Here is a 25,637-nt window from a genome sequence, read left to right as displayed (position 1 = left end):
GTTGATCTCAATTCTAATCTCTCCTAGTGTTATCATTGACTATATGGCAAGTATGACTCTAGCGTTTAGAAATATATATTTTTAGTATAACATATCCCCAAATGAAAGCCAGCTTCCTCATTTGGTGCTTATTCAAAGTAGTGTGAGCTACTTAAGTACTAGAGAAAAACAAGACTATTGGACTTTGCAAGGGCTTTATTTTCTAAGGTTTTGACTGTACATGATTCTTGCCTTATGTCAGTACGTAACCATTTCATACCTTACCCCTTATGTGATTGTACAATAAGAATAGATGAAGATATAATTGAAGCCATCAGGAAACTTACCATATAAAATTCTATTTAGAAAGTTTTTGTATAGCTAGAGGACAGTGTGTTTTCCAGAGGAAATTAGATTTACTTATAGATGTTAATATTTGAAGCTGGTTCAGTTAGTTAGATTTCTTCAGTTGCAAGTAACAGCAACTAACCTACTAGACTAATTGAAACCTTGTATGCCAAGAAAAATAGTCGTCTCATTTACCATCTGGATCCAATGGACTCTTAGTTTTTAATATTAAATCATTTTAAAGGTAATTTATAGAAGTAAAAATAAAGTGATAGTGAGAAACTATTAGAAATTTTAATAAGAACTTATATAACAAATCCAAATTTTTATTCTATATGTTTCTGGTTTTGAAAACATACTCAAAATAAGCATTGTTCTTTAAATGCAATTAATTGCTTATTTATTAACTCTTACACATGAACTGGGATGTATCTTATCTTGTAAATACTGATTTCAGGTTAATTTACATCTCTAAATAGATTTTAGCTTATCGCTACTTCTGGTTCTTGACTTATGTATTAAAATCAGTACTTTTGAAAACTTCGATGGCTCATGATTTTGTTGAAGAGACAGTGGCTGTTGTCTTTGCTTCTTTGCTAAGAAGGACGAAAAGTCATAAATATCAGTCATTATAGATCGTTAGGACTACTCAAAGCATTTTTTATTCTTGGATTTATAAATACCACTTAAAGTGATCAATCCACTGAATTTTTTCGTTTTTATGTCATCTGTTTCCTCCCAGTCAGCTTTGTGTTCACATCTGCCTTCAGCATTTTTCCATGTATGAACTACATCAAGAAAATGTTGGCATACAAATATCATATATAGTGAAAGAATACATATCCATTTAGCAAAGTGTGGAATGGTTTAGGTCCTTGTCAAAAAATATTGTGAGATAATATCTTTTCATATTGAATGACTAACTTGATGAGAACACCCTATTTCCTCTTTGTTATTAGAAATGTATTGTGATATTTGTATTCAGACAAATACTCATCAATTCTTGAGTTGGAAAAAACTCATCTAGAGTATTGTTTTTTGAAGTTTTGTCTGAGACTTTGCTTCTGACTCAGTTTCACCATAACCGTTAGGCCAGAGTGCTGTTTCTGTCTCTCTGCATTTATCTCTTTAGTTGTCTAATAAACTATGAAATATTTTCTTCTGTTGTCTTCTCTTTGAAAAATGAAAATTCTGAATTTTCAGCTGTGTTCAACGAAAGCAAAAAAACAAAACAAACAAAAAAACTACAAGATATCTGCAGTTTGCCTTTTCCTTTTTAAAAAATGATGCAATACTTTGGGCAGTGCAGGCAGAAAGCTGATCATTTCACTATTGCATCATTCTTCTAGGTGATTCTGCCAGTCTTTCGTTTTCTTATTAGTTAAGTATTTTTTAGCATAGTTGGGAATAATTGATGAATAATGATAAAATAATTCTTAGGATGATAAAAATAAAACATTTCAAGATATAAAAAACACAAGATCTTACTGTTGAGTTGTACACTTGAAACTTACTGGATTTCATTAACCAGTGTCACCATAATAAAAAAAAAAAAGCCACACACACACAAGATCAGTATGATCCCATGATTGTTCTTAGACTTATAAAAGGGCCCATTGAACCCTATGGAAATTCAATGGATTTCATTAACCAGTGTCACCATAATAAAAAAAAAGAGCCACACACACACAAGATCAGTATGATCCCATGATTGTTCTTAGACTTATAAAAGGGCCCAATGTACCCTATGGAAATTGCAAGATAAAATGAGTTTTATTCTGTTAAAAAAAAAATGAGTAAATTTTCTCTTGTTTGGAAGACTTCTAAGAAAGGAGAAAAATCATAAACACCAGTCATTATAGATAGTTAGGACTACTCAGAAAAGAAACTCACGAGCTAAAATCGGTTCCATTAGACCTTGATGGTAAAACAGGAGTTAAGCAGGATGGACTAATTTAAGGCTATGAGGGTCTCATGCATTACAAGGGCAGAAATTATAGCCAGTCTTTAGGAAGGGGCTGCAGCCAGAACTGGAGGCTATCTCTCTCTCTTCTTTTTGTTTCTGTGTGTGTGTGTGTGTGTGTGTGTGTGTGTGCGCGCGTGCGTGTGTGTGCGCGCGCGCACTTTCAGACAAGCGCTCTCTGCTTTGTATTCCATATAATAGAAAATGGCCACTGACAACTCTTGGTTACTGATCAGCCACATGAATAGAATCTGTCCTTCGTGTGCTTTATCTTTCTCTCATATGGCTAGGGAGATGAGGAAAGAACCAATTAGGTATTGGCCAAATTGCAAGTCTGAGCTCTAGTTATTAATCAGAGTAAACAAATAGCCTTAGGTATTCTTATGTGAAAAAGCCCTGAGTAGACTTTTATGACTAGGTTCTGATGTGACTATATTGTGTTTTTTCAACTATGTGTGGTGTCTTTCATGTTAACAGCTCAAAAGTAACCAATAGAAGATAATTAGTTGTGTGACCTCAGGTCCAATTTCTTATTAATATTTTTTCAAGGTAGCCAAAGTCTATGTTAGATTTTTGGAGTCTATACTTCCAAACTAGGATTTATGTATTTTGCAATTTTTTCTTTAGTTTGCTCCATTGATTTTCTCTGGAAATTCATATAATCTCCTTGGATCATAATTTTCACATCTCTGAATGTAAGAAATTCCTAGAATTTAAGAAGAAAACAGATGACACTCACAAAGTGAAAGTCTTCACCTTCTAGCAGGAGCTTTTTCACCATCAATGTCCTTATTTTCAGTTATCATTGTTAAACTGTGTAGATATATTAGTAGAATTCTTAGTAAATTATTATCTGTAATAATTTATAAATAACTTTTTGAAGAAAGTTTTAGTGTCCATTTCTCTTGCTCCATTATGTACTTAATCATTCAAATGTCAAAGAATGATAGGTTAAGATAATATTTTTGTACATAAAATTTAAGTAATTTTTTCCATATATGCCAACATCTTAAAGGACCGTGAATCTAGATTCATTGAATTATTCTTAGAATATTTTGTGTACGTTTAACTAGCTTTTCAAACTGAGTGGCTTTCAAGTTGGACTTTTCAGAGGTGCCTCAGGAGCCTGGGGTTTTATGAGGCTTTGGCCTCCCACCTGTACTTTAGCCAGAAGTCTTTTTAAAAAACATTTCTTTTAAAAAGTTCTGTTTGGGGAGAAAACAAAGTTCAAACATGTAATCTAGTTTATTAATTTACGAGACACTTATTGTCTATTATATGTTAGACACTGGTGTACAAAGATGGGGGAAATGTTGATCAATGGCTTTTTCTTAGCAGAAAGTCAAACTAAACAAGATTTTTTTTTCCTACTTTGGTTCAGAATTACACATAATCTCTATAAACATCCTTATTGCACTTATAACTTTAATTGAAAGTATATTTTAAAGGCCAGAATTCTGTCAGCCCTATATTTTACATCTCTTTATACGAAGCAATATGTTTTTCATAATGTCATGCATATAGCTGTCACTAACATGTTTTACTTTTTAGGTTTTTTTTGTTGAAAATACCTTTTTCTTTGCTTCTAGAATGAGAGACTTAAAAAACTTTGTTTTGATCTGGAAGAGAAGCATGAAGCTTCAGAGCTTCAAATAAAGCAGCAGTCTACAAGTTATCGAAATCAATTACAGCAGAAAGAGGTAAATGTTATCAGTTATTTCATACCTATTTCACTGTAAGGTACTTAGGAAGTGTTTAAGAGTTATAATATAAATCAAGCTATATTTAGATCCATAAGAATATTGAAAGGGTGTTGAAGTTAATAATTCCCAGCTCGGTTTGATATCATTAACAAGAACTCTGTAAGCTTTTTTATTACATTTACATTAACATAACCTTTGTGGAGTTGAGTTTTTGCTTTCCAAAAGAAAAGCATATAAGAAAAGTCCTTGTATAAAATATTTTTAGGTATCTGTTCCTTATAATTTCTAATTTTATGAAACTTAATTTCTCATCTATTTACCTAAAATTGTTTTAAATCAGTGCGATCATTGCTAATGACATATCTTTTTTAATGGTTTTAACTCTAAGTGTAATAAATGCTATATTGGCATTTACTTGATTTTCCATGGAAAAAGAGAATATGAAGTATTTTATACTGTGCTATTAATATTTTCCCTTTAGTTTGATAGAAATAGTTATTTGAAATTGGCTTATTTTTTCTTTGTAGTGCTCGTAATAGATATTAGATAATTTAACCAGCGTTATCATAAATCCTTAAAATATAGACTATGTCTCCATGTTTCATGAGAACTCATGAATTCTCTTTAGTGTTCAGTACATAACTGGAATTCAGTAAATACTTCTATTTAATTGAACCATTTCTTTTTTTATTATCCAGATCATTTGGATGTTCTTTATTTTGTTGATTAAATGTTCATTTGTATCATAAGTTTATATTTGGGTTTTTAAATTTAGATGTACTGATTTCTCTTTCCTTTAGTGACATATGATGAAAAATTAAACTACATCGATGATAAATATAAACATTTAAAAGAAGAGCTTAAATTTCCAATCTTTTGGGAATTGATTTCATAAAATAGAATAAAAATGAATTACTACAAATATAAAATAAATATAAAAAAGGAAAATTACAAGTTCAAATTAAAGTTAAAAGCCCACTTTTTTTTTTTAAAGCTCAACAGCTTACTCTGTCACATTGCTTTAAAAGTCTTTAAGCCTGTAAGTCTTTCAATTTCTGTGCTTATCTTTTCCTGGACTGTAGCAGGCATACATGGCATCAGTCTACAGACCACACTTGGAGCAGCATTGACTTAATAGATGTTACAGTAGAGCAGTAGTTCCTACCCAGGGGTTTATAGCTGAATCATGAGTGACACTTTTAAAAAATACAGATGCTTATGTCATCCAGGAGATTCTGGTTTAGCGTACTAGGAAGGGGCCCTGGTCTTGGTGTTTTTCGAAAACTCCATAGATGATTCTGATGCTTATATCCTAGTTGAAAACACTACTTTAGAAAACTTTGGCATTTTATTTCTACTTAACTATTGATATTAGAGGGCAAATTAAGCATTCATGTTTAGAAATGTCTCTTTGTTATTAGAACTTGCACTTTTAACTCTTTGATTTGATATAACTGTTGTATAATGAGAACTTTCTTTGTATTATAGCTACATTTGAAAACAATTTTGGATTTCAGTACTTTTTACTAGAATGAAAGATAATATATAAAAATACTTTAGCAGAATCTTTGGATCTGCTATTTTTTAATCTATTTGTTGATCTCTTTGTGATGTTCATATTCCCTAAAGATGCAATTTGCCTCATATCATTAATGGGAAAATGACTGAAATTATGAATGAATTATGAATTATGAAAAATGAATGAATTATGCACTACTATAAATCTCCATTAGAGAAGGGGCTCTGATATAAAAACCCTGTTTGTTATGACATCTGACATAGTTATGTTTGGTTTTTGTCTGTCTAATTGCTTGATATTACATATGTAGAAATACCGTTACTTGTTAGCTGTCTTGTCAGTATCAGATTTTCCTCAGTTGTGGTAAAGTGTCTTCTGGACTAGTTTAAGTATTTTACAGAAAGCTTATTTTAGTTCTCTGTCGCTTACCTTTATGTTTTGAATAATCTCTCCCTCGGAATGGCTCTGGCATTCTGGTTAAGTCTTGTTTTCATAATTTCTTTTGGACAACGACTTGATATTGCTAGCCTTCAGTCACAGCTCTGCTCAGGGTTTCAGGATTTTTATACTGTTCTCTCCCTTAGTAGAATCAAATTTTCACTGCCCCCTCTTTGCCAAGGCAAAAGCCAAGGTCTCTTTCAAGACATGATTTCCTTCTAAGACTCATGGGCTAATAACCACAGGCTTCCTGTGTTATCTTATCTGAGAAGATTGGATTAATAAATCAAAGCATTCTTTCACCTGAGTTGTACAGACCACTACAAGGTTACTCCTAACTCATGATGTATTTTAAGCTTAAATCCAGCCCTAATCAATTACATAAGACTCTTCCAACAGATATTCAAAGGAAACTTTCCAGTACATAGACTGACACAGCTTTTATACTCTCACCGTTTGAGGTTCGTGACAATCACAAACAGAACCCTAAGAAATTGCCTGTCCTATCTGGTATATAGAAGATAGTAAACCCATGTTTAACTGAGGAATTCATTACTTTAATAAATTACATGAGTGAAATTCTGATCTTCATACTATTGAAAACATTGTCTGTGCTTTAACTGTTGTAATTATATTTGCTTTTTAAATAAAAATGTTATGATTGGGATGTTACAAAAGACTTGGATTCAGTTGAGAGAGTACCATCATGAGATAATCTTAAATTATTATGACTTTTAACATTATGCATCTATAATATGGTTATTTTATTTATAATATGGTTATTTTAAAGTACCTTCTTTAAAATGTGGATTATAACTATATAGGTAGAAATCAGCCATCTTAAAGCAAGACAGATTGCACTACAGGACCAGTTGCTGAAGCTGCAGTCAGCTGCTCAGTCAGTAAATTCAGGAGTTGGTGGTGTGCCAACAACCACTGCATCATCTTCATTCAGTTACGGTGTCAGTCATCATGCTTCAGCTTTCCACGACGATGACATGGACTTTGGTGACATAATTTCTTCACAACAAGAAATAAACAGATTGTCAAATGAAGTTTCAAGACTTGAATCTGAAGTTGGCCATTGGAGGCATATTGCTCAAGTAGGTAAAATTTTAATGAGTTTTTGAAAACTATGGTGAAAATACTGGTGCTGTGTATAGATCTTTTGGTATCAGAGAGAACCCAGGACTAGGAAATTGAAACCTGTATTCTAATTCTGCCAGTAAGTTTCTAAGTGATCTTAGTCAGGTCATCGTTCTCTCTCAGCCTGTTTCCCCTTCTGTACAATGTATGGAAGAAATTTTCAAAGAAATTTAAAGCAACAGAACCATGTTTTAAAATAAAATAGAAAGTTTCTAGCCCAGGGCTTAAAAGAGATAAAAATGAAATTGCTATGGCTGAACCGGCACCTTTTCCCTGGCGTTCCTGAGGCTTCACTGCTGGATGTCGTCTGAGGTTCCTGTTCGCATTAGTTATAAGTAAAATGAAAATCTAGTAATTGGTATTATAATTTGTTAAACTATTTTGTGGTGTTTCTTGGGCACTAGAAATTAAATCCTTGCTTTTTTGCGCCTCTAAACTTTCTTCCAAGGAATGCTTTTTTGTCTTACATGTATCAGATTTTATATAAACTACTAAGGTTGTTGATAGACATGAGACCCAAATTAAACTGGAACCTTATTCATGTAGATTTAATTTCACCAATGTAGAGAAAAATAAAATATATAAGTAAAGTGGTTATTTTCTATTTTTTGTGTGTGTGTAATCTAATTGTGTAAAGGAGAAATCCCAATTAAAATGATCTCCTTGCTTCCCAAGTTGTAGACATTCCTAATAACCAAAATAAAGCTAGAGAGAATGATCTATTTGACCATCTCACCTCTAAAAAGTAGTAGTTCTTAAATTTTGTGTGTGTTCAAGCATAACCTGGAGAACTTGACCTGCTGTGGAATCCATGTCCTCCCTTGAGATATTAGGATTTGGTCATCTGCTTTTGGGTGTTGGAAGCTCTATAGCTTTCAAGCAAAGACGCCAGGTGGTTCTCATAATACGAGGAATACATTTTAGGAAACATTGCTTAGGGCAAGATTTCACAGGAAAGAGAGAGATTTTTGGTATGTTTACTTCAGCAAATCTTAAATGCCTACTATATGACAGACCTATACTGGGATATAAAGGTGAAAAAAGCATAATTGGGACCTTTCAAGGAACTTATCTAGCAAGACATAATAAAAGTTAATGTTTATATTTGTATTATATTTTACAAGATGTTTCCATATATACTACCCCAATATATACTACATTATCCTTAATAACTATGTGAGATATTTATTCTGTTTTGCAGATGAGCAAAAGTAAAAGTTTGTAGGTAATACAGCCGTTGTCATAGTAAGTTGTGATTCAGATATCTTTTGATTCCAAATCCTGTGTTCTTTTCATTATACTGTGTTCCTTTCATCCAGAGAGTAGCTTTCAGTTCCTTAACACTATAGTAAATGATAGGAAAGGTAAATGAACAACATACAACTTTAAATGAGTAGAGAAGAATCCCAAAGTTCTTTTATTTACTTGTCAAACCAAAAGTTAGTCTATATTGGGGTAGAAACCTGGGTAAAATCATTTTAAGAAGATTTTTACAGTTATTATTAGCTTTAATATTTGGTAACTTTTCATTTTAGAAATTATCTTTTAGGAAGCTGCTTGATTATCATCAAATTTACATTTTGTTAAGTAAGTAAAATATACTCTGGTATTTTTCTTATTTTGTAAAAATGTTGTCTCCCTAATTAGTTAACATACTTTGAATGGTATCTTTTATTTATTGTGTGTTATTTACTATTGGACTACATTCCTTAAAAGTGCTTGACATTCTTTAATCAGAATTTGTCTGGGAAATGCCCCTTTTTTGAAAAGTATCTTTTAATAAAGTCAGTCTGCAGCTTTCTCTTTTATAAGAAAATGTAATTCTCTAATTCTGTTTTTCTGATCTAGACTTCTAAAGCACAGGGATCAGATAGCTCTGATCAAAGGGAAATCTGCAAACTACAAAATATCATTAAGGTAAGGCAGATTGCTGAAACAATGGTGATTATACATTTAAATTTGCCTTATAAAAATTATAAGCCTAAATTAATAAAAGGCTCAGTTGTAAAAATAATTAGATTATGATACTCATTTTTTACTGTTTTGTATCTTCTTTATTTTTTATGACGAGTACACTATGTAAAAATATTCCTTTGCAAAATCATTTGTTTTTGAACATATGTTTATTACATAGTTTATGTTTTGTAAGTGTCTGTTTTCCAGTGTTATCTCATAAAATGGTCTTTATTAAAAGAGAATTCCAAGGTTGCTGAAATTTCAAGGTTTAGGGTTAAAGGATATTGACAAAAGTAACATGCTAATATTACTTACTATAAATAATTTTTTCTTAAGAATGGTAATTTGCTAGTTTGTGTCAATTATTTCCTTCAAGAAAAGTCTTAATTACATATACTTATCATGTAAGGAATTGTTTTTAGTTTGTAAATTATTGTCAGATATAGAACTTTTAGTTTTGGGTTTTGTTATTATTACACAGTACTGGTATGGGTGGGTTCCTGACTCTGTGTGTGGATCCTGGCTCTGCTATTTATTTACAAGGTGTGTTACTTTGGGCAATTTACTTAACCTTTACAAACTTCTGTTTTTTCATCAGTAAGGTAGATATCATTATAATACCTCCTTTGTAGGATTGTTTTGTAGTTTAAATGTAAAGTTCCTTGCCAAGTATTGCCACATAAGTGTATAGGATTAAAGAATAACTTCACTTGTGTTCTCATGAACTAAAAGCTAATTTATAGATTAAGATTCTTGGTCACAAGCAACAAAAACCACCTCTGGCTAGGCGAAGCAAAGGATTTACTGGAAGGATCAAGGGTAGTTTGTTCACAGGATTGAAGGAGGAGTTGAGCATTTTGGCCTCAGCTAAGACAGGAATGGGAACATCATCAGGAACCCAAGTATCAGGACACAGGGGACAGACTCTTCAGGGTGCAGCTTTCATAATGCTGCTGGTCCAACCAATGTCCCCAACTCAGCTCAAGACCTACCTTCCTAGAAGAGAGATGGGTGGTCTCAACTTGGGGATCAAGGTAGCTTGATTGACAGTTGGGGAGTCCCATCAAGGCTGTTGGAAGGAAGGACGGAGGGAGAGGACAGGGTAATGGGACAGCAGATACTGATTGGCCAGAAGGTTGACACTGATGTTGGTGGAATATGTCTAAGGAAAAGAGATATTTTTGCTAACTTCTTTTTGTTTTTTCTTGGTGGTGGTCCCTTATTAAAAGTAGAAAAATTGTTTTTAAGTCCCAAGAAAGGAAAGGGTAGAGTCTCAGAATTATCCAAATTTTGGGCCCGTGTTTAAATTCTTTTCAGCCTTAGCATGTTCAGAGAATTACTTTTAATAATACAGACTTTTGGGCAACAATGAAATAGCTTAGATAAATTCATTGATTATAAATACGGTTAACTTTGTTTTCATTTTTTAAGGAACTTAAACAGAACCGAAGTCAGGAAATTGATAATCATCAACATGAAATGTCAGTGTTGCAGAATGCACACCAACAGAAATTGACAGAAATAACTCGTCGGCATCGAGAAGAATTAAGTGACTATGAAGAACGAATTGAAGAACTGGAAAATCTGTTACAACAAGGTTATTAATTTCATTAATGTAACATATTAGGTGACATAATTAAATGACAAACATAGCACTGTAAGATCAGGACACTGATGTAAACGTGGGCAAAGTTCTAAAAAATGGGTAAATGACTAGTTCTGCTAATCTGCCAGAAGTTTGCACTGGGGCCGCTACGGTCAAGATTCCGCAAAAACGGAAAGGTCCTTTTGCTTTTGTAATAAATGGTTATAATACAGAGACCTTTTTTTTGAATCGTTAGGTATATTTTCACTTTCTTTCAAACTCAAAGACATGAGCTTTTTAGTATTTGATTCAAATCATAGCTTTCCTTGATTATTTATTTTAAAATGCTTTGTCTATTGTAGTAATTTAACTTTTTTTTAAAGTTAAATTTTTTAGAGCACTTTTAGGTTTATAACAAAATTGAGAAGGAGGTACAGAGATTTCCCTTATACCCTCTGCCCTCCCTGCTACACTGACTCATCATTGTCACCCAAAATCCATAGGCTTCGCTCTTGGTGTTGTGCATTCAGTGGATTCGGACAAATGTGTAATGACACATTTCTATCACTATGTTATACAGAGTATTTTCACGGCCTTGAAAGTCCTCTGTGCTCTGCCTGTTCATCCCCCTCATTACCTCCTGCAAACACTCATCTTTTTATTGCCACCATAGTTTTGCCTTTTCCAGAATTGTCATTATGGTTTGAATCATACAGTATGTAGCCTTTTCAGATTGGCTTCTTTCACTCATTCATATGCATTTAAGTTTCCTCCATATCTTTTCATGGCTTAATAGCTCATTTCTTTTTAGCACTGAGTAAATTCCATTGTCTGGATATAGTACAGTTTATTAATGCATTCACCTACTGAAGTACATTTTGATTGCTTCCAAATTTTGGCAATTATGAGTAAGGCTGCTATAAACATCTGTGTTTGGGTTTTTCTGTGGATATAACTTTTTAGCTCTTTTGAGTAAATACCAAGGAGTATGATTGCTAGATTGTATGGTAAGAGTATGTGTAGTTTGGGAAGAAATCACTCATCTGTCTTCCAAAATGGCTCCACCGTTCTGCGTTCCCACCAGCAACAAGTGGGAGTTCCTGCTGCTCCACATCCTCACCAGCATTTACTGTTATCAGTGATCTGGATTTGGGCCTTTCTATTAGGACTTTTGTGTTATCTTGTTTTTAACTTTTCTTTTTAGACCTTTTAAGTTCTGAAGCCTATGAAATCTCTTAGTTGTGTGTAGATAACTTTTGATACTTGATATTTATTGTCCTTGATTTTATGTTTACATTTTAGGTGGCTCAGGAATTGCAGTAACTGATCATTCTAAAATCCATGAGATGCAAAAAACTATTGAGAGTCTACAAACTGAAAAAATAGAGTCTACAAAAAAAATTGAAGAACTTGAGGATAAAATAAAAGACATAAGTAAAAAATTATCCTCTGCAGAAAATGACAGAGATGTTTTGAGGAAGGAACAGGAACGAGTAAATGTAGAAAACAGGCAAATAATTAAAGAATGTGAAAGCTTGAAACTGGAATGTACCAAATTGCAAAGTGACACTGTGACAGAAAAGGAAAGAATTCATCCACAGAGTACATCAGTAGAAGAAGAAGTGTTCAGACTACAACAAGCACTGTCTGGTATAAAATGTTTGGAACTTATTTCTGATTGGTGTTTCATTGCATACTATTCGTTTTTAGAGACAACTAGAACTTTGCGGAAATGGAATATTCATGGAAATGGCTATGTGGAATTTGAATAGAATTATTGGTTTATGTTCAGTGCTATAATAGATCACACATGGGTATTTCCTTCTAAAAAGTATTAAGTGTTTTCTGGGTGTCTCTCAACATCCTTTTCTCATCCTTTAAGTATTTACATGGAACTCATTGATTTAGGAGGCCATGTTTATTTCTGAGAAATGTTTATATAGATAGACATTTGTTGGAAGAGAAATGGGTCTATTTCTGTTAATCTATACAGAACCAAATATTTTCTATAACTCAGTAGGGCCCAGATACTCCAATGGAGGAATGCAGCCTACTTTTTTCAAAATTCTCTGTTACTCTTTGAAATGACCCCCTGTATCTAGCAGTCCTGAGAATGATAAGAGCCATAAGTCTTCCACCGTTTTCATGCTCGAGATGATATTTAATTCCCAGAGCAGTATTCTGTGTTATAAAACTTAAGTGTGAAATGAAATAGGCCAACAACAGTATTCATTCCTGCCAGGAAAACATAATGGGAGCTCATAACTGAAAAGATGCATTTTATTTTGCACTCTGTCCTCTTCTCACAATATAAACTCTCACTTTATGAACTCACTCATTCTTGCTCTGGAGGTTTCTAGCCCTTGTGTGCTTGTGAGACCTGTCTCCCTTCCCCCACCCCTCCCCCACCCCCAATCTTTATTCTTTGCCTAGGTGTTTATCATGAGTTCCTGGCCCGAATGGCCAACTCTATAAATTCAAATTCAGGTTACGTTCAAAGTAAAGTTACCATATCCTCCTCTCTCTTCCTTTCCCTAGCTTGGTAATTGGTAGCATTTACCAGTCTCCCAAAGCAGAATTTGAAGTCATTACCTAGCAAGTTTTATAGGTTCTCTTTCCCCAGCTCCTCTCTGGTTCAGGGACATTTCAGTATTGTTCTTGATAGAGGCTCGAGGGTTTCTCATGGTTTCTCATAGGTGCCTCAGCCCTGGGAGCTGCCGTGAACGCAGAGGGAAGGCTGTGCCGTTGGCGTACTGGGCTTCTTTCCTGTTTGACTTCAAAGCAGCTCTGCTTTTTTCATAATAAATGTATTTATTCAATGTACTGGGTGATTGCTATGAGTTTATTTGCTTTAAAAACAAATCTGCTGCTTAGGTCTTCCCCTTTTTTTATTTACACTGCCACTGAATAACTTCAGCCAGTCATCATTTCTGTTTGGTTGACTATCATAGTCTTTTGAGTGGAGTAGAATAACATCATGGGTAAGAACATGACAGGGTTGGAATCCAGCTCCATCACTAACTAGCTGACCTTGGGCAGGTTAATTAACATCACTGTGCTTAGGTTTTTGTCATCTATATGGCTGGGGTAATATCTTCTTCATAGCTGTAGTAATGAGGGTTTTTTATGTTACCAGCTGCAAAGTTCTCTCTAGAACCGTGTCTAGCCCCCAATAAGCATTATAAAAGTGTTAGCTATTGTTATTCTCTGGTCTCCATGATCCCTTCTTCAAACAATTTTTTTCTTTCTGCAGCCAGAATGATTTTTGAGAAATGCAAAGCAGGTTACTCTCCTGATTTTAGTACTTTGTGGCTTCTTATGAACTTCAGGATAAAGTTTGAACTTCTTAGACATATAATGTCTGTCATGATGTGGTCCCTGACTCCCTCTTCAGTTTCAACTCTTCCTAGTTTCCTAATATTCTAAGCTGTAGCTATTTTGAACTTTTCTATATAGCTGCTTAAGCCATTGGTGTTGTCTCAGCTCTCTGGCCTTTGCGTTTGCTGCTTTCTCTGTGTGGAGTGCCTCTTTTTCTTTCCACCGACTCTTGTTCATATATTAAGATTCAGCACAGGTGTCACATCCCCTGGAAGGTACCTAACGTGGCTTCCCTGGCCCCACTCACCACCTCCCACCCCACCACATCTGGATTAAGCATTTGCCCTTTTTGGTCTAGTAAAGCAGAGGCTAAATTTTTCCTTCTTGTCTAGCAACTGACCTCGTAGTATACGTTCACTATTTCCTGAATGAACAAAGAATGAATTACTTCAGCTGAACTTGTGGAATTCTTTGTGTCTTTCTTCTAGAACCTCTTCTATTTATTGATCTATCCAGAATACCATATTGAATGGTCTTTTATTAGTACTCATGCCTAAGGCACTTCAGATAATTGATAGATTATTTTATTTTTGTGGTACAAATATACATTCGTGGTTTTTTAAAAATTTTTTCCTCCAATTTTAGTCCTTACACTATTTCCTGCTACACAAACAAATCAACTCATTTTGAAATAGTTGTTAATGTTTTTATGAAGGCAGTAACTTATGACTCACTCAGAATACAATTATAATTCTTATACTGTTCCATAGAATTGGATTTTAACATAATTTCTAACTATATTATGATTTCTTTGGTATAGTCAAAATAGAAATACAGAAATAAAAATAACATTTCACCTAAGAACTGTAGGGCTTGCTAATCGTGCTTAGAAATATGCTTTATTTTCATTGCATTTCACTTCTGACATTAATTTTAGGAGGTAATTATTAAGGTATTTTAAAGAATTTTAATGTCAGATCCATTGTTTTTACAGATGCCGAAAATGAAATAATGAGACTGAGTAATTTAAACCAGGTAAACTCAAGAGAGAAAGCTTTTGGCATTGGTTTACCAAGAAAGTATTTTGATTATTATAGTTGCTTATTAGTAATTTTATGTTTACTTATTAATATCAGAAACTTTTGCATCATACATTGACAATTTTAAAAGTTGCATAATTGAAAAATGCAAGTATACATACCTCTTTGAAGATTAATTTGACAAATGTTCCGTATGTAGAGACAGTGGAAGAAGATCTCCCCAAAGTGAGGGATGCATTTCGATTTCTCTTTATGATATTCAGAGAGTTATTTCTCTTTCTGATGATTACAGGTTATTTTGTATTTATAAGTATATATTTTTTCAAATATAATAAAGAAATCCTCTTTATGAATGTCTATAAAATGAGTGACTGGCTTTAGATGGCCCAGTGTTGCATGCTTATAATTTTTATATACCACTAAAGAAATGCTGAGTAGAAATGCACAACTGTATAGCTTGCCTGCTTTTTTGTAAACGTGAAATTTTCTGTTATCTGAATACACACTGTTTTTAACATGTTTGTAGGATAACAATCTCGCTGAAGACAATCTGAAACTTAAAATGCATGTCCAAGGTTTAGAAAAAGAAAATTCCTTATTGAGTCAAGAAAAGGTGGGTGCGATAAAAATGCGGGCAAAATTAAGATGGTGTATTATATATAGATCACAGCTGAGGGCTAGTTCATATAGTGAGTGTTTAGTTCTTGAGAGTCTTGAGGATAAAGCTGGTCTTATTGATGTCTGTCAGGCCAGGTTGAAGTACTTAGGCAAGGTGCAGAGAGGCCGAGCAGAATGTGCATTTAGAAGTGAGCCTGTAGGCATACAGATATGAGCAGAAAAGGTAGATTAAGGCTCTGTTTTGGTTTCAGATGAAGTCCTGACAGCAGCAGCCTACACTGGTGGGTGGGGAATCTGGAGTGGTGTCCTGTTGTGACTGTACTTATTGCTTCTATGCCCCAGAATGTATCTAGAGTGGCAGACAGGAATTTCTTAGTGATAAAAGGTAAAGAGGGACATTCTCAGTGGTAGAAATAGGCTTTCTTGTGTATATTGGTAGCAGGGGTGGAATAAGATTTTATAATGCAATGTTAGGTATGGGGAGAGGTATTTTTATTTTCGTACCACTTGGGGATAATTCCTTGGCTAAGGCAGGAGTTTAAATATAGGATAGTTGTAAGCTGATATTATTACAGGCCAGTGTCTCAGTTTAAAATCGTAGTTTTTAAAAAAATAACATATATTTACTTATGTACATAATCAGTAATATATACTGAAAAACTTCAGGCTGTACGGATGTAATGTCCTTCACACCTCTGTTGGTTGGCATTTCCCCAGAGGCTTTGTTTCCTACCAGTTTCTTGTATGTACTTCCAGATTCTATCCATGCATGTATGATTATATATATAAACAGCTTTAAAAAATAGAAATATTAACATACTATGCATACTTCAACATTATATTTTTGACATCCTTTTCTATTAGCATATAGGCAGTGTTTCTCAAAGGGGAGCTGTTGGTATTGCGATGGTAAAATTCTTACTTGTGTACACTGCCCTATGCATTGTAGGATCCTGGCCCCAACTCTTGCCACTCACTAAATGCCAGTAGTTTCTCCCAGTCATTTCTTATTACTATAGTATATACATTTCCTTTGTTCTCTTCTGCTTCCATTAGATTCTGCTCTTTTCAGTTATTTCTTTCTGTAACTAGCTAGGGATATTTTGTAGTTTGCAGATCTCTACACATATCTGATAAGGTCTGTAACTTTTTCATGGTATTTTTGGATTCTGTAACTATTCTTGATAGCCGTTTCTCCTTTCTTTTGATGTTAAGTAATCCATTGTAACTCTTCTTTGAATCATGTCTGCTATGGGTCTGCTCACTGGTGAAGAATGCCAAAAGTGCCTGCAAGGCCATATGATGTATTACTAAGATCTACCTGAAAAAAAATTGTGATCGTCTTAATTGTACCGATAACTCTAGAAAGACATAAGATGATACTATTCCCATCTTTCAGTTGTATTTCAAAATAAACTTTTCAATTGGAAGAAGAATGAGAATTTTGAGGCTGATATTCTAATATAGTTTTCATTAGTCTCTTTTGTAAGATATGTATTAGACTACTTGTGGAAATTTGAGATTCTTATTCACTTTAAAGTAGACTCAGTAGAATTTTGATTTTTAAAAATATCAATGAGAGAAGGTTTTACAGCAATATTGAGTTTATCTTCTGGGATTTTGTAGGAAAAGCATTAATTACTTAAAAAACAACATAAAATGTACTTTAAAAATGACATAAATATATCTTTAGGAATGTTAGGTTTGATAAAGGAAAACCTAGTATGTGCTCAGCTTAGGAGCCAAAGGAAGGAGGGTACTTTCTTGGGTGAAGAAGAGATTTTATGTCCTGACAGAAGCCAATAACATGAAAAATTTCTTGAATGAGGGAAAAGAAGCCTTTTATATGCTCATTAGAGAGGACAAACTTCAGATTGAATTAGTGTTGATTTTTTTACACTTTTGTCTATGGCTGTTGGTAACTAGATGTTAGGGAGTGGAAGTAAAGGGATCCGTTAGACTTGGGACATTTAAAAAAGTATGTGTGCGGTGAAAGGGGAGGAAAAGGAGAAGCAGCAGTAGGGGTGGGATCAGGAAGTCTCCACACGGGAAAGGGAAAGTTTTGTGTGACGAAGTTGGAGCTAGAAGACAAACTCAGGTTTTTGCGCCATGTCTAGGGTTATAGAAGTACTTTGTATATGAATGAAGGCTGTGGTTTGTTGAATTTTGTATGCCATTGCTGAGGTATTATGCAATAATGTTTCCAGCTCGGAACATTTAAAATAGAATCCCAAGTTTTGTGTGTGTGTGTATATATATATATGTATATTTTTTAATCTTTTGGTGTCTCTTCTTGCAATTATACTATGTGTTGTTTTTTTTCCCCTTTTATCATTCAAGGAAGAACTTGAGAAATCACTTTTAAAATTGAACAATGAATATGAAATAGTTAAAACTATAGCTACAAGAGACATGGATTTGGATTTAGAATTACAAGATTTAAGACTTAATTTGGAGGCAAAGGAACAAGAACTCAATCAGCGTATCACTGAAAAGGAAGAACTGATAGCCGAGTTAGAAGAACTGGATAAACAGAACCAAGAAGCTACAAAGGTAACAAATACTATATTACAGACAGTGTGGCAGCACGTTCCACTCAGTAGACTGAACACCAGATTAACAAACAACGGGGATTGTTGTGATTTAATTTTGTGTTTTCATTAATATTTTAGTTCATTGGTGTTCTAGTCCTAGAAGTTGGCAAACATTTACTGTAAAGCATTAGGTAGTAAATATTCTTGGCTTTGCAGACCGTATTGTCTCAGTTGCAACCACTCAATCAACTCTGTTGTCATGATATGTAAACAATTGAGTGCAGCTCTGTTCCAATAAAGCTTTACTTACAGAAACAGGCAGCAGGCCTGATCTGCCCCATTAGCTGTAGTTTTTTTGACTCCTGCCCAGTGTTTAAGAGTTGTAAAAAAACAACATATATCATTTACTTTCTTTAGTTTTAAATTCTCATCTCTGAAATGATAAAATAGGTTTGCTATAAAATATTAATAAATAATTTTGGGATTTTTTTAAAAGTTGTTTTAAGAAGGATTAGAAATATTGGAGGATTATGATGCATGACATTTTATAAAATTTTCTATTGGTACTAAGATAAGAGAATGTTTTAAAGTCACCATGCAAATTAATTTTTCTTTCAGCACATGATTTTGATAAAAGATCAGCTATCAAAACAACAAAATGAGGGAGATGGCATCATCAGTAAACTGAAAAAAGATCTAAATGATGAAAAAAAGAGAGTCCATGAACTCGAAGACGATAAAATGAACATTACTAAAGAGTTAGACATGCAGAAAGAAAAGTTAATTCAAAGTGAACTGTTCCTAAATGACTTGCATTTAACCAAGCAGAAGCTGGAGAATAAAGTAGAAGATTTAGTAGATCAACTAAATAAGTCACAAAACAATAATTTAAACATCCAGAAGGAGAACTTCGAACTTAAGGAACACATTAAACGAAATGAGGAGGAGCTTTCTGGAGTCAGGGATGAGTTAACTCAGGTTCTTGGTCAGGACTCTAACAGTAATTTTAGGGATGATTTACTTAAAGAAAGGGAAGCCGAAGTGGGAAGCTTAAAGCAGAATCTTTCAGAAATAGAACAGCTCAATGAAAATTTAAAGAAAGTTGCTTTTGATCTCAAAATGGAAAATGAAAAGTTGGTTTTAGCATGTGAAGATGTCAGACATCAGTTGCAAGAATCTGTTGCTGGTAACAATCGGATTTCTCTGGAACAGAACACTATTGTGGAGGCTCTAAAAATGGAAAAAGGACAGTTGGAAGCAGAATTGTGTCAGGCTGAAAAGAGGCTTTTGGAAGAAGCAAAGAAGTATGAGCAGACCATTGAAGAACTGTCAAGTGCACAGAATTTGAGTGCCTCTGTTTTACAGTTGGAACATGAGCGTTTAATTAAACTCAATCAAGAGAAAGACTTGGAAATAGCACAACTCAAAAAGAATATTGAACAGATGGATATTGATCATAAAGAGACTAAGTCAATTTTGTCATCTAGTTTAGAAGAACGGAAGCATTTGACAGAACTTATAAATGAGAAAGAAATTTTTATTGAAAAACTTAAAGAGAGAAGTTCAGAGCTCCAGGAGGAATTAACTAAAAATACTCAGGCCTTAAGAAAAAATGAAAATTTGAAGCAAACCATAGAGGAAAAAGACAGACATCTCGCATCTATGAAAGAGGAAAACAATCATCTGAAAGAAGAACTGGAACGACTCAGGGAGCAGCAGAGTCGAGCTGCACCTGCGGCTGAGCCTAAAACCCTCGATTGTGTTACAGAACTAGCATCTGAGGTTTCTCAGCTGAATGTAATAAAGGATAAACTTGAAGAGGAAATAAAACATCACCAAAAGATCATTGAAGATCAAAACCAGAGTAAAATGCAACTACTTCAGTCTTTACAGGAGCAGAAGAAGGAAATGGATGAGTTTAAATACCAGCATGAGCAAATGAACGTCACACACACCCAACTCTTCTTAGAGAAAGATGAAGCAATTAAGACTTTGCAAAAAACAATCGAAGAAATCAAAACCCAGTTGCATGAAGAAAGGCAGGATGTTCAAACAGAGAATTCTGATATTTTTCAAGAAACAAAAGTCCAGAGCCTTAATATAGAAAATGGAAGTGAAAAGCATGACTTATCTAAAGCCGAAACTGAAAGATTAGTAAAAGGAATAAAAGAACGAGAATTGGAGATTAAACTTCTAAATGAAAAGAATATCTCTTTAACTAAACAGATTGATCAGTTGTCTAAAGATGAGGTTGGTAAACTAACTCAGATTATCCAGCAGAAAGATTTGGAGATACAGGCTCTTCACGCTAGAATTTCTTCAGCTTCCTACACCCAGGATGTTGTTTACCTTCAACAGCAGCTCCAGGCTTATGCTATGGAACAAGAAAAACTGTTAGCTGTTTTGAGTGAAAAGACCAGGGAAAATAGCCATCTCAAAACAGAATATCACAAGGTGATTGATATAGTTGCTGCCAAAGAAGCAGCCCTCAGTAAACTGCAAGATGAAAATAAAAAACTGTCCACTAAATTTGAAAGTAATCCCCAAGAAATGTTTAGAGAAACTGTTCAGAATTTATCGCGTATCATTCGAGAAAAAGACATTGAAATAGATGCACTAAGTCAAAAATGTCAGACCTTACTGACGGTTTTACAGACATCTGGCACTGGTAGTGACGTTGGAGGTGTTAACAGTAATCAGTTTGAGGAGCTTCTGCAGGAACGCGATAAATTAAAACAACAAGTAAAGAAAATGGAAGAGTGGAAACAGCAGGTGATGACCACAGTACAAAATATGCAGCACGAATCAGCCCAGCTTCAGGAAGAACTTCATCAACTTCAGGCACAAGTGTTGGTTGACAGTGACAATAATTCTAAGTTACAAGTGGACTATACTGGCCTGATCCAAAGTTATGAGCAGAATGAAACCAAACTCAAAAATTTTGGGCAGGAATTAGCACAGGTTCAGCACAGCATAGGGCAGCTTTGCAATACCAAAGATCTTCTTTTAGGAAAACTCGATATTATTTCGCCACAGCTCTCCTTTGGATCATTGCTTACTTCCCAGTCAGCAGAGTCTCTTAGAACGGTTAAGTCTGCTATATCGAGTGAGTCTTCTCAGCAAGAGCTAGAAGAGCTAAGAAAGTCACTGCAGGAGAAAGACGCAACAATTAGAACTCTCCAGGAAAATAATCACAGGTTGTCTAATTCAGTCGCTGCTACCTCAGAGCTAGAAAGAAAAGAACACGAACAAATGGATTCAGAAATTAAGCAACTAAAGGAGAAACACGATGTTTTACAAAAGTCTCTTAGAGATAAAGATCTCTTAATCAAAGCCAAAAGTGATCAGTTACTTTCTTTAGATGAAAATTTCACAAACAAGGTGAATGAAAATGAACTTTTGAGACAGGCAGTAACAAACCTGAAGGAGAGAATAGTAATTTTAGAAATGGACATTCGTGAACTAAAAGAGGAAAATGAAAAAATAGTAGAAACAACCAGGGAAAAGGAAACAGAATATCAAGCATTACAAGAGACTAATACAAAGTTTTCTGTGATGCTGCGAGAAAAGGAGTTTGAGTGCCTTTCAGTGAAGGAGAAGTCTCTTGCCTTTGAGCAGCTGCTGAAAGAAAAAGAGCAGGTACGTGCTGGACGGGGTGTTACATACAGAGGGAAGTCGGAGTGGAGGAAACTTTTTAGTGCGTTAACTTTATCGATGTCATCTTTGAAGGGGAATATGTTTGTTCATTTAGAAATGCTTATTTTAAGGTATTCTGATTCCTTCCAAGTAAATGTTCTTTAGAGGCATCTGGAAGTTTCTCCCCCAAATTACTAGATAGTTCCAAATATTTTTAGTATGAGATTAATTTTTTATAGGCTGGTAAATAGAAAAAGTTTAGTAGCAATTAATATTTTTCTTTAGAAAATAGAAATGTGTTACAAGAGGGAATTTTGGAGTCAATGCAATTTAAATTTTAGGCATATTTCAGTAGCTGCTGGGAATGGTTGACATTTTAGAGGTTCTTATATATAATATGGAACTCTGAAATATGCTACATCTTTGACGATGATCTACAGTAAGAAATATATTTATTTTGTGACACAGTAAGCACGTGTGTAAAACTGAAAAGTTTCAGGAATCAGAAATTCCCTTAATACATGTGATATTCTATTTTAAAAAACAAAGTGCTGGATGACCCATTAAATTGGTTTTTTATGAATCAATCACCACTTGTTATCTGAAAAGGGCTAACCACAAGTAGTGCTTTCACACAGTAGGCTTAGTAAATGTTCTGTTCTCAGCTCTGTCACTGGTGTGACTCTGGGTGTGTTTTAACCATACTGGTTGGTTTGTTCAGTCATCAAATGGAGGATTGTAGCAGTTATATATGTAAAATATCAGTAGTTTATGATATATTTAAATTTTTACATGCAATTGATTTTAATAACGTTTTGAAGACCTAGTATATCATACTGTGATAGGGCTGTTTTGATAGTGCTTTATTAGTCTGATTTCTATGCTTTCAGTAGTAGAAGTTCGGAAGAGAAATGAGAATAGTCAGCAAGTGCTTCCTGAGCATTTATGTGCTGCCAGGAACAACATACAAAATGATTTCACTTCTTTTGCCAATTAAATTCTCTTGGAGTCTTGAATTAAAGTTTGAGAATACTTGATGTAGTTTCCACTCCGTAAGAAAAGTCTTACCTCATCTCTCCTTCTTTACCATCTGATTATGTAGGCACACTGATAGTGTCACGGTGTCCTCCTCCCTCACATACAGCTTCTTAGCTTCTTGTGGTGCTGGTCTGTACTCGGTACGAAGAAGACTCTTAATGAGAAGAAGCTTTCTATTGCTCACGAACCGAAATTAGGTGTAGTGTCTTAAGGCTGTAAGATTACAATAGAGGAAAGTAGAACAGTGAAGTATTCTTTTTCAATATATATTTTCCTTTTGTAGTTGTAGCATCTCGTAGAGCTTAGTTCTATTTCATTGACATTTATAGATCTGAAGTGCAGATTTAATTAAGATTTACCTGCTTTTCAGGAAGCTCCTAAAGTTAAGTCGTACTTGAGGGTCATTAGCATAAACTAATTTCTTCCAATACGCTATATAAATTGAAGGATACCTTTATTGTTGTATGTTGAATATAATAAATAACATCTCTCTTTTTAGAGAGTAAGAGATGTTCTCAACAAGAGATCTTCAACTTTATTTAATTTTTCAAGCATTTGTTCTTTCTCTGTAATATGAAAAAAAAATGTTTTCACTGAATGTCTACTTGGAAGATACTGGCCTCACTATCCAGGAGGGTGTGTTTAGAATTTGAGCTAGTATCTTAAATTCATGGCTCAATTTTTGCAACGAAGCGTTATCTTTTTGATTCTGCCTTTAATATATTGTACTTGTATGGAATGCATTCAGGAATAAATTTTCACAACCATCTAGCAAGATGCCCTTCCAGACTTGCCTTCGTTTGTGAAATTGTTGCCAAAATGTTCTTTTAAAATAGACTGCGCATATGAAATGACTTCCCCTTGCTCCTCTGCTAGCATCTTGACACTGTTACTCTCTCTAACAGCAGTTGTGTATGCCTGACACATACATACCTACAAGGGGACACACACACACACACACACACTCTTTTTTGAGTGATTTGGGAGTTTGTGAACACTTTGTTTAGGGTAAATTTGAAGAGATTGTGTCTTTTGAGTTCTTTTTAGAACATTTCTAACAAACTTTTGTTTTTTGATTATTAGAAAAGTTCCAAAGATAGTAGGGTTCCCACATACCTCGCACCCAGTTTCCCTTATTTTTCATACCTGACATTACTGTGGTCCACTTGTAACAACTAATGAACCAATATTGATACATTATCATTAATTAAAGTTTATACTTTATTTGAATTTCCTTTATTTTTACCTTATGTCCTTTTCCTGTCCCAAGATGCTATTCAAGATAGCATATTATAGTCATCTTGGTCCTTAGGCTCCTTTAAATTGTGACAGTTTCTCAGACCTTACTTTTTTGATGTTCTTGACATGGTTAACTATATTTTAAAATTAATTGATGAAGAAATGTCTTTCTAAAATGTATTTTTCATTAAATCTAAAGTTATTTCTTTCCAAAAGGGCAAGGCTGGAGAGTTAAATCAGCTTTTAAATGCAGTTAAGTCACTGCAGGAGAAGACAGTTATGTTTCAAAAGGAGAGAGACCAAGTCATGTTGGCACTGAAACAGAAACAAATGGAAAACACTGCGGTGCAGAATGAGGTATGCTTTCACTCTAGAGAAACAGTGATTCAGGCACCAAGTTGAATAATTATTAAGTAAGAAAACTGAAACCATTTAAAGTGAATTTCTTGGTTGATTTTTTTCTTAGTCTTTCCCTGATTTGCTATAGTAGGATTTTGATCTCCCAGAGTGTATTTTATTTCAGTTTTCAAAAGTGAAAACCAGGATTGAATCATCATGTTGTGTACCTGAAACCAAATTATACCTTAATCTTTTTTAATGAAAAAAAAAAAAAAAAGGTGAAAATCATGGCATATCTTGTATATAAGAAAAATTTCCTACTCATAAAATATAGAAGAAATTAGATTTCCTGAAAAAGTGGTCTGTCGCAAAAAGCCTCGTACTTTGTATAATTAATTCCATTGTCCGTTATAGCCACAAGGAATGAGATCTTACGTAAACCTTCCAAATGAATATTCAGGATGATTTCAGGAGACTTTTCCCAGCATAAACACATCTTGCAGTATGAGAAATTTGTACACAATTAAATACTTAAACAATAGGGAAAAATTTGATAACACGTGGCTTGTGGGATGGATGGCAGAGTCGGGGGGGCTGTGAATTTTGTAGAAGAAAAATAAAGAAATGTCCTCTATTTAGGTTCAACATTTACGTGACAAAGAGTTACGTTTAAACCAGGAGCTAGAGAGATTACGTAACCATCTTTTAGAAACAGAAGATTCTTATACTCGGGAAGCTTTGGCTGCAGAAGATAGAGAGGCTAAACTAAGAAAGAAAGTCACAGTATTGGAGGAAAAGCTAGTTTCATCCTCTGATGCGATGGAAAATGCAAGGTAATTTTCTCTTTCTTTTTTAGCATTAATATTAACCAAAACTTCTTGAATGTAAGACTCAATAAGTATTTTTCATATATTACCTCATTTTATTCACAAAAGTTAATATCTCCATTTTACAGATGAAGAAAGTTAGGGTAAAGAGGTTTGGTAGTGACCTTCCCGAGATCAGGCACACACACTGTGTGTGGGTTTCATACTCAGGTCCATAACTCTTAACCAGATCTGGCATTCAAACTGAGATTTCTATGAATTGTAACCATTACTCTAATCGCCTCTCATCATTTTAGAAGTTTAGACTTAAATTCTGACTGATTTAATTAGCCGTTCAGGCTTCCAAATAATCTAATTTAATTTATGTGATTTTTTTTTTTTTTTTTTTTTAAATAAAATCCCCATATTTTA

General features: G+C 34.1%; 1 protein-coding gene across 3 annotated transcripts in view; it reads left to right on the top strand.

The window, feature by feature from the left end:
- The window catches only part of TRIP11 (thyroid hormone receptor interactor 11), a 70,404-nt gene that overhangs the window by 6,000 nt on the left and 38,767 nt on the right, over positions 1-25,637 (top strand). For all 3 annotated transcript variants that reach the window (XM_006925533.3, XM_025042107.1, XM_015599680.2), the window contains 11 exons: positions 3,880-3,990; positions 6,775-7,053; positions 8,945-9,013; positions 10,484-10,649; positions 11,940-12,287; positions 14,950-14,990; positions 15,522-15,608; positions 17,954-18,166; positions 18,766-21,786; positions 24,277-24,417; positions 25,039-25,232. In XM_006925533.3, coding sequence (XP_006925595.1) covers positions 3,880-3,990; positions 6,775-7,053; positions 8,945-9,013; positions 10,484-10,649; positions 11,940-12,287; positions 14,950-14,990; positions 15,522-15,608; positions 17,954-18,166; positions 18,766-21,786; positions 24,277-24,417; positions 25,039-25,232 — 4,670 coding nt within the window. The remainder of the gene's footprint in view (positions 1-3,879; positions 3,991-6,774; positions 7,054-8,944; positions 9,014-10,483; positions 10,650-11,939; positions 12,288-14,949; positions 14,991-15,521; positions 15,609-17,953; positions 18,167-18,765; positions 21,787-24,276; positions 24,418-25,038; positions 25,233-25,637) is intronic.

The sequence above is a fragment of the Pteropus alecto genome, unplaced genomic scaffold, assembly GCF_000325575.1.
Source record: "Pteropus alecto unplaced genomic scaffold, ASM32557v1 scaffold8, whole genome shotgun sequence".
Lineage (NCBI taxonomy): Eukaryota > Metazoa > Chordata > Mammalia > Chiroptera > Pteropodidae > Pteropus > Pteropus alecto.
This window is presented reverse-complemented; position numbering and strand designations above follow the sequence as displayed.